General features: G+C 49.5%; 1 protein-coding gene across 6 annotated transcripts in view; it reads left to right on the plus strand.

The window, feature by feature from the left end:
• The window catches only part of L3MBTL2 (L3MBTL histone methyl-lysine binding protein 2), a 25,257-nt gene continuing 11,211 nt past the window's right edge, over positions 1-14,046 (plus strand). For 3 of the 6 annotated variants that reach the window (XM_038756793.1, XM_038756795.1, XM_038756794.1), the window contains exons 1-9: positions 1-71; positions 1,734-1,989; positions 2,119-2,190; positions 2,310-2,443; positions 2,762-2,885; positions 3,130-3,209; positions 11,197-11,314; positions 11,774-11,908; positions 13,124-13,212. In XM_038756793.1, coding sequence (XP_038612721.1) covers positions 48-71; positions 1,734-1,989; positions 2,119-2,190; positions 2,310-2,443; positions 2,762-2,885; positions 3,130-3,209; positions 11,197-11,314; positions 11,774-11,908; positions 13,124-13,212 — 1,032 coding nt within the window. In that variant the 5' untranslated portion in view covers positions 1-47. The remainder of the gene's footprint in view (positions 72-1,733; positions 1,990-2,118; positions 2,191-2,309; positions 2,444-2,761; positions 2,886-3,129; positions 3,210-11,196; positions 11,315-11,773; positions 11,909-13,123; positions 13,213-14,046) is intronic. The other 3 variants (XM_038756796.1, XM_038756797.1, XM_038756798.1) reach the window with 1 other exon arrangement.

Here is a 14,046-nt window from a genome sequence, read left to right on the forward strand (position 1 = left end):
GTGACCGTTGTAGGGCCGAGGTTCGGTGGCGGGAGGTTGGCGGGCTCATGGAGCAGCCCCGGGGCCTCGAGGTGAGAGTGGAGGGGGATGCTCCATAACCCACAGAATATTATAATAATAATAGGAACAATAATAATCATGGCATTTATTAAGCGCTTACTATGTGCCAAGCACTGCTCTAAGCCCTGGGGAGGTTACAAGGGGATCAGGTTGTCCCATGGGGAGCGCACAGTCTTCATCCCCATTTGACAGATGAGGGAACTGAGGCACAGAGAAGTGAAGTAATAATAATAATCATGGCATTTATTAAGCGCTTACTATGTGCAAAGCACCGTTCTAAGCGCTGGGGAGGTTACAAGGGGATCAGGTTGTCCCACGGGGAACGCACAGTCTTCACCCCCATTTGACAGATGAGGGAACTGAGGCACAGAGAAGTGAAGTAATAATAATAATCATGGCATTTATTAAGCGCTTACTATGTGCAAAGCACCGTTCTAAGCGCTGGGGAGGTTACAAGGGGATCAGGTTGTCCCATGGGGAGCGCACAGTCTTCATCCCCATTTGACAGATGAGGGAACTGAGGCACAGAGAAGTGACGTAATAATAATAATAATGGCATTTATTAAGCGCTTACTATGTGCAAAGCACCGTTCTAAGCGCTGGGGAGGCTACAAGGTGATCAGGTTGCCCCACGTGGGGCTTACACTCTGGGTCCTCGTTTTACAGATGAGGTAACTGGGGCCTAGGGAAGTGAAGTGACTTACCCAAAGTCACCCAGCTGACAAGTGGCGGAGGTGGGACTTGAACCCATGACTCCTGACTCCAAAGCCCGTGCTCTTACCACTGAGCCACGCTGCTTCCGCCCTGCAACGCTTTTCTGAGAGGAAGAGCCCCTGGAGGATCTTCGCCCTCACAGACGTCGCCCAGGACTGGGCCGAGGGCACCTCGTGCCCATTTTCTCGAAGGAGGCATCGAGGCTGGGGCAGCACGGGGCCGCCCTCGCCCGATCAGTACCCACCGACCCTCGGGTTTGGGCCAGTTCAGAGGCCTCTTGCTACACAGTGGCCCAGACACGTGTCAGGATCAGTGCCAGGACCTGTGCCTGGCCCTATTCGCCTCCCACCTCTCCTTCAGGGGTATAATGTCTCACGTTAGGCCCCTCCCGGTGACACCAGGCCCATTATTCCTTTGAATTCTGTCACCTTGTCATCCCTGCCCTTATCCTGATTCTTGGCCTTAGCCCAGGCTGGACTCCAAATCCAGGCCCTCCTGCCTTGCCAGGTGGAATCCCGAAACAACCCACTTTTTGGAGTTATTTTTGGCATTTGGGAGCGAGGTGGTGGTGGTGGGTAATATACCCCCATGTGCTCCCGACATCCAGCCTATCAGGCGTCGTGGGATGGACGGGTAACGACTTTCAGGCGGGGATCTTGCTGGAGAGAGTTAAGCTCTTCAGTGCTTAGAACAGTGCTTTGCACATAGTAAGCGCTTAACAAATGCCCTCATTATTATCTCCTTCCACAGCGAGCTGATTCGTGCGGTGGAATGTGCGGTTGTATGTTGCCAACTTGTACTTCCCAAGCGCTTAGTACAGTGCTCTACACACAGTAAGCGCTCAATAAATACGATTGATTGAATCAAGCCCGCAAATCCCCATCCCTTTTAGAGAGTCCCCCGTGTCTTATGACGAGACCTTCTGCCTCCCCCCCTCGTTTGTGCCGTCCCTCTGCCAGGAGACCACGGCCTCCGAAAGGATGGAGGAAGAGGAGGAGGAAGACGAAGAGGAGGACGACAACCTGGATCTCTTCGGGGGCTACGACAGCTTCAGGGGTTACAATAGCAGCTTGGGCAGCGAAAGCAGCTCCTACCTGGACGAGTCCAGTGAAAATGAGCTGGAGGATCGGGAGGCCGGAGAGTTGCCCATTTCCCCCCTGCAGTTGCCCCCTCCGGTTGCCAGCCGCCTGATGGAAGATAATGGTTCTGAGCCAGGTGAGGGAGGGCTTAGATATAGGGGCCGGGGGAGGGGAGGGGAGGGGCAGGGCAGCTGCGAGCTGAATGAGTGTAGACTTCCGTGGAGCCTATTCACATGCGCGCACTCCCTTTCTTTCTTTGTCCCAGCCCCTCTTTCTTTCCCACCAAGCCCAGGTGGGGGAAATGGAATATGGGTCTTCATGAATCCCCTTGCACAAGGTAGGCTTTCAGTCATTCCTGTCCAGGACGACGGTAGGAGGGGCCGGATCTCCCAGGACCTGAGCAATCACCAGGTTGAGGCTGGGCGTCCTGGGCCATGCTCCGCTTTCTCCTTGCAGCCGTCTGTGAGATGTGTGGCATCGTGGGCACACGGGAAGCCTTCTTCTCCAAGACGAAGCGCTTCTGCAGCGTCTCCTGCTCCAGGAGCTACTCCTCAAATTCCAAGAAAGCCAGTATCCTGGCCAGGCTACAGGTGAGCGAGAGCAGGGTAGCCCCGTGGCCCTGTAGGGTGGGGGGCTGATGGGGGGAGGTGGGAGAACTGGGGAACGAAAATGAAGCAATCGTGGCTGTGGCTGATCCCGAAATTTCAGCAAGGGGGACTTTTGGGAACCATTAGGTGCACCCTCCCATGTCCTCTTACCCGGTGCTGGGCCTGTGAACACAGTAAATCTCTCTTCCCCCCCTGAGCGTGGGGAAATCAAAGTGCTACTCTGTTTCTGTGCCTGTCCAGCCCAGATTGCCTGCTCCCATCCCGTACCCTCTGCAGCCCCTTCTTTCTCTGTCCGCGTAGGGGAAGCCACCCACCAAGAAAGCCAAAGTTTTACATAAGGCAGCCTGGTCTGCCAAAATTGGAGCCTTCCTCCACTCCCAGGGAACTGGGCAACTGGCAGACGGGACTCCCACTGGACAGGACGGTAAGGGGGCGTGGGTTTGGGCAAAGGAAACGAGTGCTGGACCGGGCTGTTTGAGCACCCCGAGACAGCCCGGGGACGGCTGACTGTTAGCTTCGGTGGGGAGGACTGTTTGGGAGCTCATGATCCCAACAACTCTTGTTCTCAGCGTGGAAAACCCAGGTGGCTTCAGTGGGGATAGGTGGCCCCGCGTTCCCGGGAAATCCAGAAGCCTGTGGTCAAACCCCACTGTCCTGTTTGTGTGCAGCTCTGGTCCTGGGCTTCGACTGGGGCAAGTTCCTGAAGGAGCACAGTTACAAAGCCGCTCCGGTCAGCTGCTTCAAACACGTGAGCATCCTGCCTCTCTTCGGTCCTTTCCTTCCCGGGGCAGCGTGGTGGGGTTCCGGGCCTCGGGAAATGGAGGGACCGTGGCTGCTGTGCAGGTTGTGTGGCCCAGTGCAAATAGCCCGGGCCTGAAAATCCGAGGACCTGGTTTGTAATCCCTGCCCCTCCTTCCTCTCCCCCTCGTCCCCCCCCATCTTACCTCCTTCCCTTCCCCACAGCACCTGTATATATGTTTGTACATATTTATTACTCTGTTTATTTACTTGTACATATCTATTTTATTTTGTTAGTATGTTTGGTTTTATTCTCTGTCTCCCCCTTTTAGACTGTGAGCCCACTGTTGGGTAGGGACTGTCTCTATATGTTGCCAACTTGTACTTCCCAAGCGCTTAGTACAGTGCTCTGCACACATTAAGCGCTCAATAAATACGATTGATTGATTGATTTGCCTGTTAGCGTGGACAAGTCACTTACCTTCTGTGTGCTTCGGTTTCCTCATCTGTAAAAAATGAGCCTCACGTGGGGCAGGGAGTGTGTCTGACCCAATTATCTTGATCTACCCCAGCACTTAGTACTGTGCTTAGCACATAGTAAGTGCTTAACAAAGACGACAATCGTTACTGACTTTTTGTCCTAAGTACCACTGAACCAGCCCCCGGGGACTGGGACTTTCAAAGTACTGGGTGGTGTGGAAAGTGAACTCAAAAAACTCTGGTCTGCCCCCACCCCGACCTCTTCAGCCCCAAATCCAGGATATTAAGGCCCCCTCAGTTCTATCTCGGGGTCTCCTAAATGAGTTTTCAGGGATGGAATAATGCCTTTTAAGGTCCTCTAACCCGTGACGGTCCCCTGCATGCCATCAAACTTTCCAGGGAAATAATAACAATAATGATGGCATTTGTTCATTCATTCAATCGTATTTATTGAGCGCCTACTGTGTGCAGAGAACTGTACTAAGCGCTTGGGAAGTCCAAGTTGGCAACATATAGAGACGGTCCCTACCCAACAGTGCGTTCACAGTCTAGAAGGGGGAGACAGACCACAAAACAAAACATATTAACAAAATAAAATAGAATAAATATGTACATACATATATACATTGTTAAGCGCTTACTATGTGCGAAACACTGTTCTAAGCGTTGGGGGTGATATAAGGTGATGCGGTTGTCCCACGTGGGGCTCACAGTCTTAATCCCCATTTTACAGGTGAGGTAACTGAGGCTCAGAGAAGTTAAGCGACTTGCCCAAGGTAACATAGCAGACATGTGGTGGAGTCGGGATTAGAACCCATGACCTCCGACTCCCAAGGCCGGGCTTTTTCCACTGAGCCGTGCTGCTTCTCAGTGTGGATTTCCGAGCCCCTCCCTTCCCCCCTGCCGAAGCTGAATTGGCTTCCTTAAGAGCCTTGGGTGGAGGGGGTGGTTGGTCCAAAATATCACTGGCATTGACTTTTTCCCACTCCGCTGAGGGGTTCCCCCTTCTAGACTTTGAGCCCACTGTTGGGTAGGGACCGTCTCTATATGTTGCCAACTTGGACTTCCCAAGCGCTTAGTGCAGTGCTCGGCACACAGTAAGCGCTCAATAAATACGATTGATTGAATCTGAGGAAGCAGGGTAGAGGGCCTTGAGGGGGAATGCGGATTGGGAAACCCTGCTGAAATTCCAGCTCCCCGTGGTGAAGTAAAAGAAGCTTGAGGGGAGAGAGCCCGAGAGCTGCATGGGCCCTGCATAAATAAATATTATTTATAGAGTGATTTATTATAGATTTATAATTTATAGTATAATTATTATAGGAATTATTTATAGAGTCATAAATATTACAGAAGCAGCGTGGCTCAGTGGAGAAGAGCACGGGCTTTGGAGGCAGAGGTCAGGGGTTCAAACCCCGTCTCTGCCAATTGTCAGCTGGGTGACTTTGGGCAAGTCACTTCACTTCTCTGGGCCTCAGTTACCTCATCTGTAAAATGGGGATTGAGACTGTGAGCCCTACGTGGGACAACCTGATCACCTTGTAACCTCCCCAGCGCTTAGAACAGTGCTTTGCACATAGTAAGTGCTTAATAAATGCCATTATTATTATTATTATTACTCTATTTTACTTGTACATATTTATTCTACTTATTTTATTTTGTTAATATGTCCTGTTTTGTTCTCTGTCTTCTTCCAGACTGTGAGCCCACTGTTGGGTAGGGACCGTCTCTATATGTTGCCAATTTGTACTTCCCAGGTGCTTAGTACAGTGCTCCGCACACAGTAAGCGCGCAATAAATACGATTGATTGATTGATTCTGAGGAGGGAGGGTGGAGGGCCTTGAGGGGGAATGCAGACTGGGGAGCCCTGCTGAAATTCCAGCTCCCCGTGGTGAAGTAAAAGAACCTTGAGGGGAGAGAACCTGAGAGCTGCATGGGCCCTGCATAAATAAATATTATGTATAGAGTAAATTATCATAGATTTATAATTATATATTATAATAATTATAGTAATTATTTATAAATTAATAAATATTATTCTATTTTACTTGTACATATTTATTCTACTTATTTTATTTTGTTAATATTTCTTGTTTTGTTCTCTGTCTCCTCCTTCTAGACTGTGAGCCCACTGTTGGGTAGGGACCGTCTCTAGATGTTGCCAACTTGTACTTCCCAAGTGCTTAGTACAGTGCTCTGCACACAGTAAGCGCTCAATAAATACGATTGATTGATTCTGAGGAGGCAGGGTGGAGGGCCTTGAGGGGGAATGCAGACTGGGAAACCCTGCTGAAATTCCAGCTCCCCGTGGTGAAGTAAAAGAACCCTGAGGGGAGAGAGCCCGAGAGCTGCATGGGCCCTGCATAAATAAATATTATATATAGAGTGATTTATTATAGATTTATAATTATATATTATAATTATTATAAGAATTATTTATAGAGTAATAAATATTACAGAAGCAGCGTGGCTCAGTGGAGAAGAGCACGGGCTTTGGAGGCAGAGGTCAGGGGTTCAAACCCCGGCTCCACCAATTGTCAGCTGTGTGACTTTGGGCAAGTCACTTCACTTCTCTGGGCCTCAGTTACCTCATCTGTAAAATGGGGATTGAGACTGAGCCGCACGTGGGACAACCTGATCACCTTGTAACCTCCCCAGCGCTTAGAACAGTGCTTTGCACATAGTAAGTGCTTAATAAATGCCATTATTATTATTATTATTACTCTATTTTACTTGTACATATTTATTCTACTTATTTTATTTTGTTAATATGTCCTGTTTTGTTCTCTGTCTTCTCCTTCCAGACTGTGAGCCCACTGTTGGGTAGGGACTGTCTCTATATGTTGCCAACTTGGACTTCCCAAGTGCTTAGTACAGTGCTCTGCACACAGTAAGCGCTCAATAAATACGATTGATTGATTGATTCTGAGGAGGCAGGGTGGAGGGCCTTGAGGGGGAATGCAGACTGGGGAGCCCTGCTGAAATTCCAGCTCCCCGTGGTGAAGTAAAAGAACCTTGAGGGGAGAGAGCCTGAGAGCTGCTTGGGCCCTGCATAAATAAATATTATTTATTTATAGAGTAATTTATTATAGATTTATAATTATATTATAATTACTATAGTAATTATTTATAGAGTAATAAATATTACTCTATTTTACTTGTACACATTTATTCTACTTATTTTGTTGATTTGTTTTGATCTGTCACCCCCTTCTAGACTGTGAGCCCACTGTTGGGTAGGGACCGTCTCTAGATGTTGCCAACTTGTACTTCCCAAGTGCTTAGTACAGTGCTCTGCACACAGTAAGCGCTCAATAAATCCGATTGAATGAATGAATGAATGCCCTGGAGGGAGAGGGGTTGGGGGAGGAATAGCTATGTCAACTGCAGCTTTTTTTGTGGGAATTGTTTTTGGTTCTGCCTTTTTTTTTTCCTTGTGTTTATAAGTTCCATTCAGCTAAGCATTGATATGTAGAAGAACAAGGCCCCTTTGGTGGGAACAATGTGTCTTTACCTAGAAGAATGGGTCATGGCAGGAGCCCAGTTAGCAGGTCATCTGAATGAGAGAGGGGAAAAAACTGCGCTTCTTTTCTAATTCATTCATTCCTTCGATGGTATTTATTGAGCGCTTACTGTGTGCAGAGCACTGTACTAAGCGCTTGGGAAGTATAAGTTGGCAGCATATAGGGACGGTCCCTACCCATCAGCGGGCTCACAGTCTAGAAGGGGGAGACGGACAACAAAATAGAATAATCGAATAGAATAATTTCTAATAGAATAATAATTATGGTGTTTTTAAGTGCTCACTATATGCCAAGCACTATTCGAAGTACTGGGGTAAATACAAGAGAGGGTGAACGCACTGCCAGTCCCACAAGAGGCTCCGTCCACAAAATCCCCCATTTTACAGATGAGGTAACTGAGGCACAGAAGTTAAGTGACTCGCCCCTGGTCACAGAGCAGACAGATGGAGGGGCCGGGATTAGAACCCCTTCCTTCCTCTCCCCCCTCGTCCCCCTCTCCATCCCCCCATCTTACCTCCTTCCCTTCCCCACAGCACCTGTATATATGTATATATGTTTGTACATATTTATTACTCTATTTATTTATTTATTTTACTTGTCCATATCTATTCTATTTATTTTATTTTGTTAGTATGTTTGGTTTTGTCTCCCCCTTTTAGACCGTGAGCCCACTGTTGGGTAGGGACTGTCCCTATATGTTGCCAGTTTGTACTTCCCAAGCGCTTAGTACAGTGCCCTGCACACAGTAAGAAGGTCACAGTAGGTGGGTGGCACTCTGTTTGGGTCAGTTCAGTCTCCCTCCTCCCCCATGCCGTCTGCACCCACCCTGCCATCTCTTCTCCCCTCTGTCCTTCCTAGTCCCCTCTGTCCCTCCTAGTTGCTTAGCAACTGGTCATCCCTCACTTTGTACCCCCCCAGCACTTAGAACAGTGCTTTGCACATAGTAAGCGCTTAACAAATGCCAACATTATTATTATTATTATCCCTATTTTATTTTATTTTAATTATACATATTTATACATATTTATTACTCTATTTATTTATTTTACTTGTACATTTCTATCCTATTTATTTTATTTTGTTGGTATGTTTGGTTCTGTTCTCTGTCTCCCCCTTTTAGACTGTGAGCCCACTGTTGGGTAGGGACTGTCTCTGTGTGTTGCCAATTTGTACTTCCCAAGCGCTTAGTAGAGTGCTCTGCACATAGTAAGCGCTCAATAAATACGATTGATTGATTGATTGATTGATCCCTCTTAGCCTTGGCTTTCTCCCTGCCAGGAAGCAGCAGACCCCAGCCTGAACTCTTCTGCTCCATGTGTCTACCACCAAGGGTCTAGGATTCACACACAAGTTTTCCCAGCTCCTCCTTTCCACCTTGGCTCAGTCTGGTCCCAACGCACGGAAAAGAGTGGGGCTGCGAGTTGCTTACTACAGTGGTCACTGTGGGGCCGGGACTCCTCCCTGCTGTCCTCTGGAATGCTCCTCCTTCCATTCCTTCCTGCCTTTCTTGCCGGCAGCACAGGGAGTTACACTGTTGCGGAGAGAGGGAGTTGTGTCAAGGCTTCTCCTGCTGCAGATCCCCAGCTCCTTGTTATGGGTCGCGAGAAGCAGCATGGCCAGCGGAAAGAGCACCAGCCTGGGAGCCAGAATCAATCAATCAATCAATCGTATTTATTGAGCGCCTACTGTGTGCAGAGCACTGGACTAAGCGCTTGGGAAGTACAAGTTGGCAACATTTACAGCCCCTACCCAACAGTGGGCTCACAGTCGAAAAGGGGGAGACGGAGAACAAAACCAAACATACTAACAAAATAAATAGAATAGATATGTACAAGTAAAATAAATAAATAAATAGAGTAATAAGGAACCCAGAAGGACCTGGGTTCTAATTCCGGCTCGGCCACTTGTCTGCTGGATGGACTGTGTCCAGCCTAAGTAGCTGGTTATCTACCCTGGCATGTAGTACAGGGCTCGGCACGCAGTAAGCGCTTGGCAAATACTATTTATATATATTTTTTAAAAGCAGGGCTGTTTATCAGCGTGGCTCAGTGGAAAGAGCCCGGGCTTTGGAGTCAGAGGTCATGGGTTCAAATCCCGGCTCCGCCAGCTGTCAGCTGTGTGACTCTGGGCAAGTCACTTAACTTCTCTGTGCCGCAGTTACCTCATCTGTAAAATGGGGATTAAAACTGTGAAACCCCTGTGGGACAACCTGGTCACCTTGTAATCTCCCCAGCGCTTAGAACAGTGCTTTGCACATAGTAAGCGCTTAATAAATGCAATCATTATTATTGTTATTATTATTACTGAACTTCTCTGTGCCTCAGTTACCTCATCTGTAAAATGGGGATTAAAACTCTGAACCCCCTGTGGGACAACCTGATCACCTTGTAATCTCCGCAGTGCTTAGAACGGTGCTTTGCACATAGTAAGTGCTTAACAAATACCATCATTATTATCATTTATCCTCTCCAACCAGAATCACACTGCCCCAGCCAGTCAGTTGATCGTATTTATTGAGCGCTTATTGTGTGCTGAGCACTGTTCTGAGTGGTTGGGACAGTACAGTATAACAGACGCGTTCTCAGCCAAACCGAAGGGCCGAGCCAGCCAGGACTGTCGAGGTTGCTGGAATTGAAAGCCGTGATGGGCCCCCATAGAATAAGGGAGTCTCTGTTAACCTCTATTACTTTCTCCCATCTGTAATTTATTTTAGTATCCTTCACGAGGGGTACGTCTACCTACTCTGATACATTCCCCCATGCTTTGCACCTAGTGCTTGATAAAGAACTCGATAAACACCACCAAAATCAATGCTCTTTATCAAGCCCATTGATTTGGGTGGTGCTTATTGAGTTCTTACTAGGTGCCAAGCACTGTGCTAAGTATTGAACCCAGAGGCAGTTGGCTTCCTTGCTATTCTTGGTCACTTTTAGTCGGGGTGTTTATTCACTATTTACCCCCTGTTTGCACTATTTGCCCCCCCATCCACCCCCCCCGTCTTACCTCCTTCCCATCCCCACAGCACCTGTATATATGTATATATGTTTGTACATATTTATTACTCTATTTATTTTGCTTGTACATATCTATTCTATTTATTTTATGTTGTTAATATGGTTTTGTTCTCTGTCTCCCCCTTCTAGACTGTGAGCCCACTGTTGGGTAGGGACTGTCTCTATATGTTGCCAACTTGTACTTCCCAAATGCTTAGTACAGTGCTCTGCACACAGTAAACGCTCAATAAATACGATTGATTTATTGATATTTACTATGGATCAAGCACTGTTTTAAACACAGGGTTAGCGGTAAATTGATCAGATTGGACATTCATTCAGTTGTATTTATTGAGCGCTTACTGTGTGCAGAGACGTTGTCTCTGTCCCACATGATCTAACAGTCAGGGAGAGCAGGTCTCGTCCCCATTTTAGAGATGAGGAAACGGGGGCCCAGAGAGGGTAAGTGACCTATCGAGGATCCTAGAGCAGGCCAGCGGCAGTGATGGAATTAGAATCTGGGTCTCCTGGCCCCATCCTCTTTGTCCTGGGCCTCGCTGCCTCCCCTGGGCAGGGGTTGCTGCCCTTGACAGCCCCACACATGTACTTTAGGGGAAGCAGTGTGGCTTAGGGGAAGCAGTGTGGCTCAGTGGAAAGAGCCCGGGCTTTGGAGTCAGAGGTCATGGGTTCAAATCCCGGCTCCGCCACTTGTCAGCTGTGTGACGTTGGGCAAGTCACTTCACTTCTCTGGGCCTCAGTTCCCTCATCTGTAAAATGGGGATGAAGACTGTGAGCCCCTCGTGGGACAACCTGATTACCTGGTATCTACCCCAGCGCTTAGAACAGTGCTTTGCACATAGTAAGCGCTTAACAAATACCAACATTATTATTATTATTATTATTACTTGTGGGGGAGGCTGAGGATGGAGGGGCCTCCAACCACACCCCTCCTGGGCCCAAGGCCTTCTCGGAACGACTCCTCCCTGCTTCCACCCTCTCCAGGTCCCGCTGTTTGACCAATGGGAGGATGTAGTGAAAGGGATGAAAGTGGAGGTGCTGAACAATGACGCCGTCCTACCCAGCCGGGTGTACTGGATCGCCTCTGTCATCCAGACCGCAGGTAGGGCCCCAGGCGCTGGGCAGAGGGTGCAGGGGCAATTGGGCATTTCCTCATCCCCATCCTCGGGTTAGACGAGGGTCTTTGGCGGGACTGGACTAGGCTAGACCCTGGCCATTTTAGTTTCTGGGACACAGCCCCCCCGCATTACTGTCCCTCCTCTGGCCGAGTGGCATTGGCGATGAGGCGAGGTCCTGAAGGTGGCTTTGCAGGCACGGGGTTTCTCTGGCTGCACAGCCGCCATGGGTGCCTGTTAAGGTTATTGTGCCACCCACCACATCTCTGATTTAGTCAGCCTGGCAGTGAGAGAGAAGGAGGGAGGCAACGAGGCCTCAGCGGGCCGAGCAGGAGCCCGCAGGGGAACGGATCCCACCCCGTGCCGGAGTCCTTAGCTGACTGGATCTCGGGGTGCCTTGCTCCGGCCCAGTTCGGGAAAGGACTCTCCCTCACCACTCCCGACAGGGTACCGGGTCCTGCTGCGATACGAAGGCTTCGAGAACGATGCCAGCCACGACTTCTGGTGTAACCTGGGCACCGTGGACATCCACCCCATCGGCTGGTGTGCCATCAACAGCAAGATCCTGGTGCCTCCTCAGAGTAAGGGCAAATCTCCCATCTGCCCCCTCAGCGCTCCTGCGCCAATACACGCTTATTCATTCAATCCTATTTATTGAGCGCTTACTGTGTGCAGAGCACTGTACTAAGCGCTTGGGAAGTACAAGTTGGCAACATATAGAGACGGTCCTTACCCAACAGTGGGCTCACAGTCTAGAAGCTTATGTACCCATAGCTCTTCTCTACGTACTGACCTACACACCCGTCTTATCACTTGCTCATCAGTAATAATATTGAAAATGGTGGTATCTGTTAATCGCTTACTATGTGTCTAGCACTGTACTAAGCACTGGGTTAGATAGAAGATAATCCGTTTGGACCCTATCTGTCCCACATAGGGGCTCACAGTCCAAGGGGCAGGGAGGAAAGGAATTTGAATTCCCCATTTTCCAGATGAGGCAACTGAGGCACAGAGAAGCAGGCGAGTGGCAGAGCCAGAATTAGAGCCCAGGTGCCCTGACTCCCTACTCATTCATTCATTCGATTGCATTTATTGAGCGTTTACTGTGTGCAAAGCACTGTACTGAGGGCCTGAGAGTATAATAAAAGGGTGAACAGATAAATTTTCTACCAATCAGTCAATCAATCAATTGTATTTATTGAGCACTTACTGTGTGCAGAGCACTGTACTAAGCGCTTGGGAAGTACAAGTTGGCAACATCTAGAGACAGTCCCTACCCAACAGTGGGCTCACAGTCTAAAAGGGGGAGACAGAGAACAAAACCAAACATACTAACGAAATAAAATAAATAGAATAGATATGTACAGGCAAAATAAATAGAGTAATAAATATGTACAAACATATATACATATATACAGGTACCCTTAACAAGGTTTTCTTTCCTCCTTCCCTTTTTCCCTCCCTCCCCAGCTGGCTGAATCTTAGGCTGGTGGGGCAGGGCAGGTGTGACCGTAACCTCCTGGAGGGTGGGACTCAAAAATGTCAACAAATACTGTTGTTCTCTACCCAAGTGCTAAGTACAGTTCTCTGCACCCAGTAGGTGCTTTAAATATGGAGCCCACAATCCCTGGATGGGCCCGCTAAATCCCAGCAGCACCCCAGGGAGCGGAGATTTGCCAGCTCAGATCTGCCTGGCAGGTGCAGCCAAGACTAATTCTTGGGCTGAGAGGGGGTCTTGGTCTCCGAGGCTAACCCGGTGGGAACCCGGGGGTCTGATGCCAGCTTGGTCTTTCCAGCCATCCATGCCAAATACACGGACTGGAGGAGCTACCTCATGAAGCGCTTGGTGGGGTCCAGGACCATCCCGGTGGATTTCCACATCAAGGTAACCCACTCGGGTCTCCGCTGGAAAAGCCCCGTCAGAGTCCGGAGAGACGGGGGAGCTTCCTGTCGTGCCGTGATGGCTGTTCTTGCCCGTTACCGATGCTCCTTTGGTTTTTCTGGGTCCGGGGTTTTGATGCCCTTTCTGGAGTGGATGGGTGGCTGTGTTTGTTGCCATCCAGTTGTCCTTTGCTTACCGTTGCAAGTAATTGTCCTGGTGCCATCACCCTGCCTGGTGCTCCTTTCACTGCCAGGTGGCTGCCCACACCCCACCCCATCCTCCTGCTCTACCCATCCATTTTGACTCCCACCCTCTACCCGGACAGTTTGACTGCCCCAAATTACCCCACCCTACTGGATGAGGTGCTCAAGCTGCCCACCAAGGGTCTGACCCGCTGCCGGCTGTGCCTGGCAGCCCCCTCAGCCCTGCAGGGCAAGGAGTGACCCTAGCCGCCTCCGCCCCAACCGCTGCCATCTGAGGGGGTGAAGGACTCCTTGGTGTTCGGTGCCCAGAGTCACCCAACTCCTGTGGTCTTCACCCAGGGTGAATATCGTGGGCCGCGGTGTCCCCCTCCTGACGGCATCTCTAGGAAATGGCAGGGCTTTCAGTTTCCATTATGGCCTTCCCTCCCTCCCCGCCCCCCTCAAAATTCACTGGATCCTGTTGCTTCTCAGTCCGTGGGCATCCCGTTATGGGGGCGGGGTTGGAGGGCCCCCTCACTGCCTGCTCTCTTCCTCTCCCTCCCCCTCCCTATTTCATTCATCCATTCATCCAATCGTATTTATTGAGCGCTTACTGTGTGCAGAGCTCTGTACTAAGCGCTTGGGAAGCACAAGT

The sequence above is a fragment of the Tachyglossus aculeatus genome, chromosome 14 (assembly GCF_015852505.1).
Source record: "Tachyglossus aculeatus isolate mTacAcu1 chromosome 14, mTacAcu1.pri, whole genome shotgun sequence".
NCBI classification, from domain to species: Eukaryota; Metazoa; Chordata; class Mammalia; order Monotremata; family Tachyglossidae; genus Tachyglossus; species Tachyglossus aculeatus.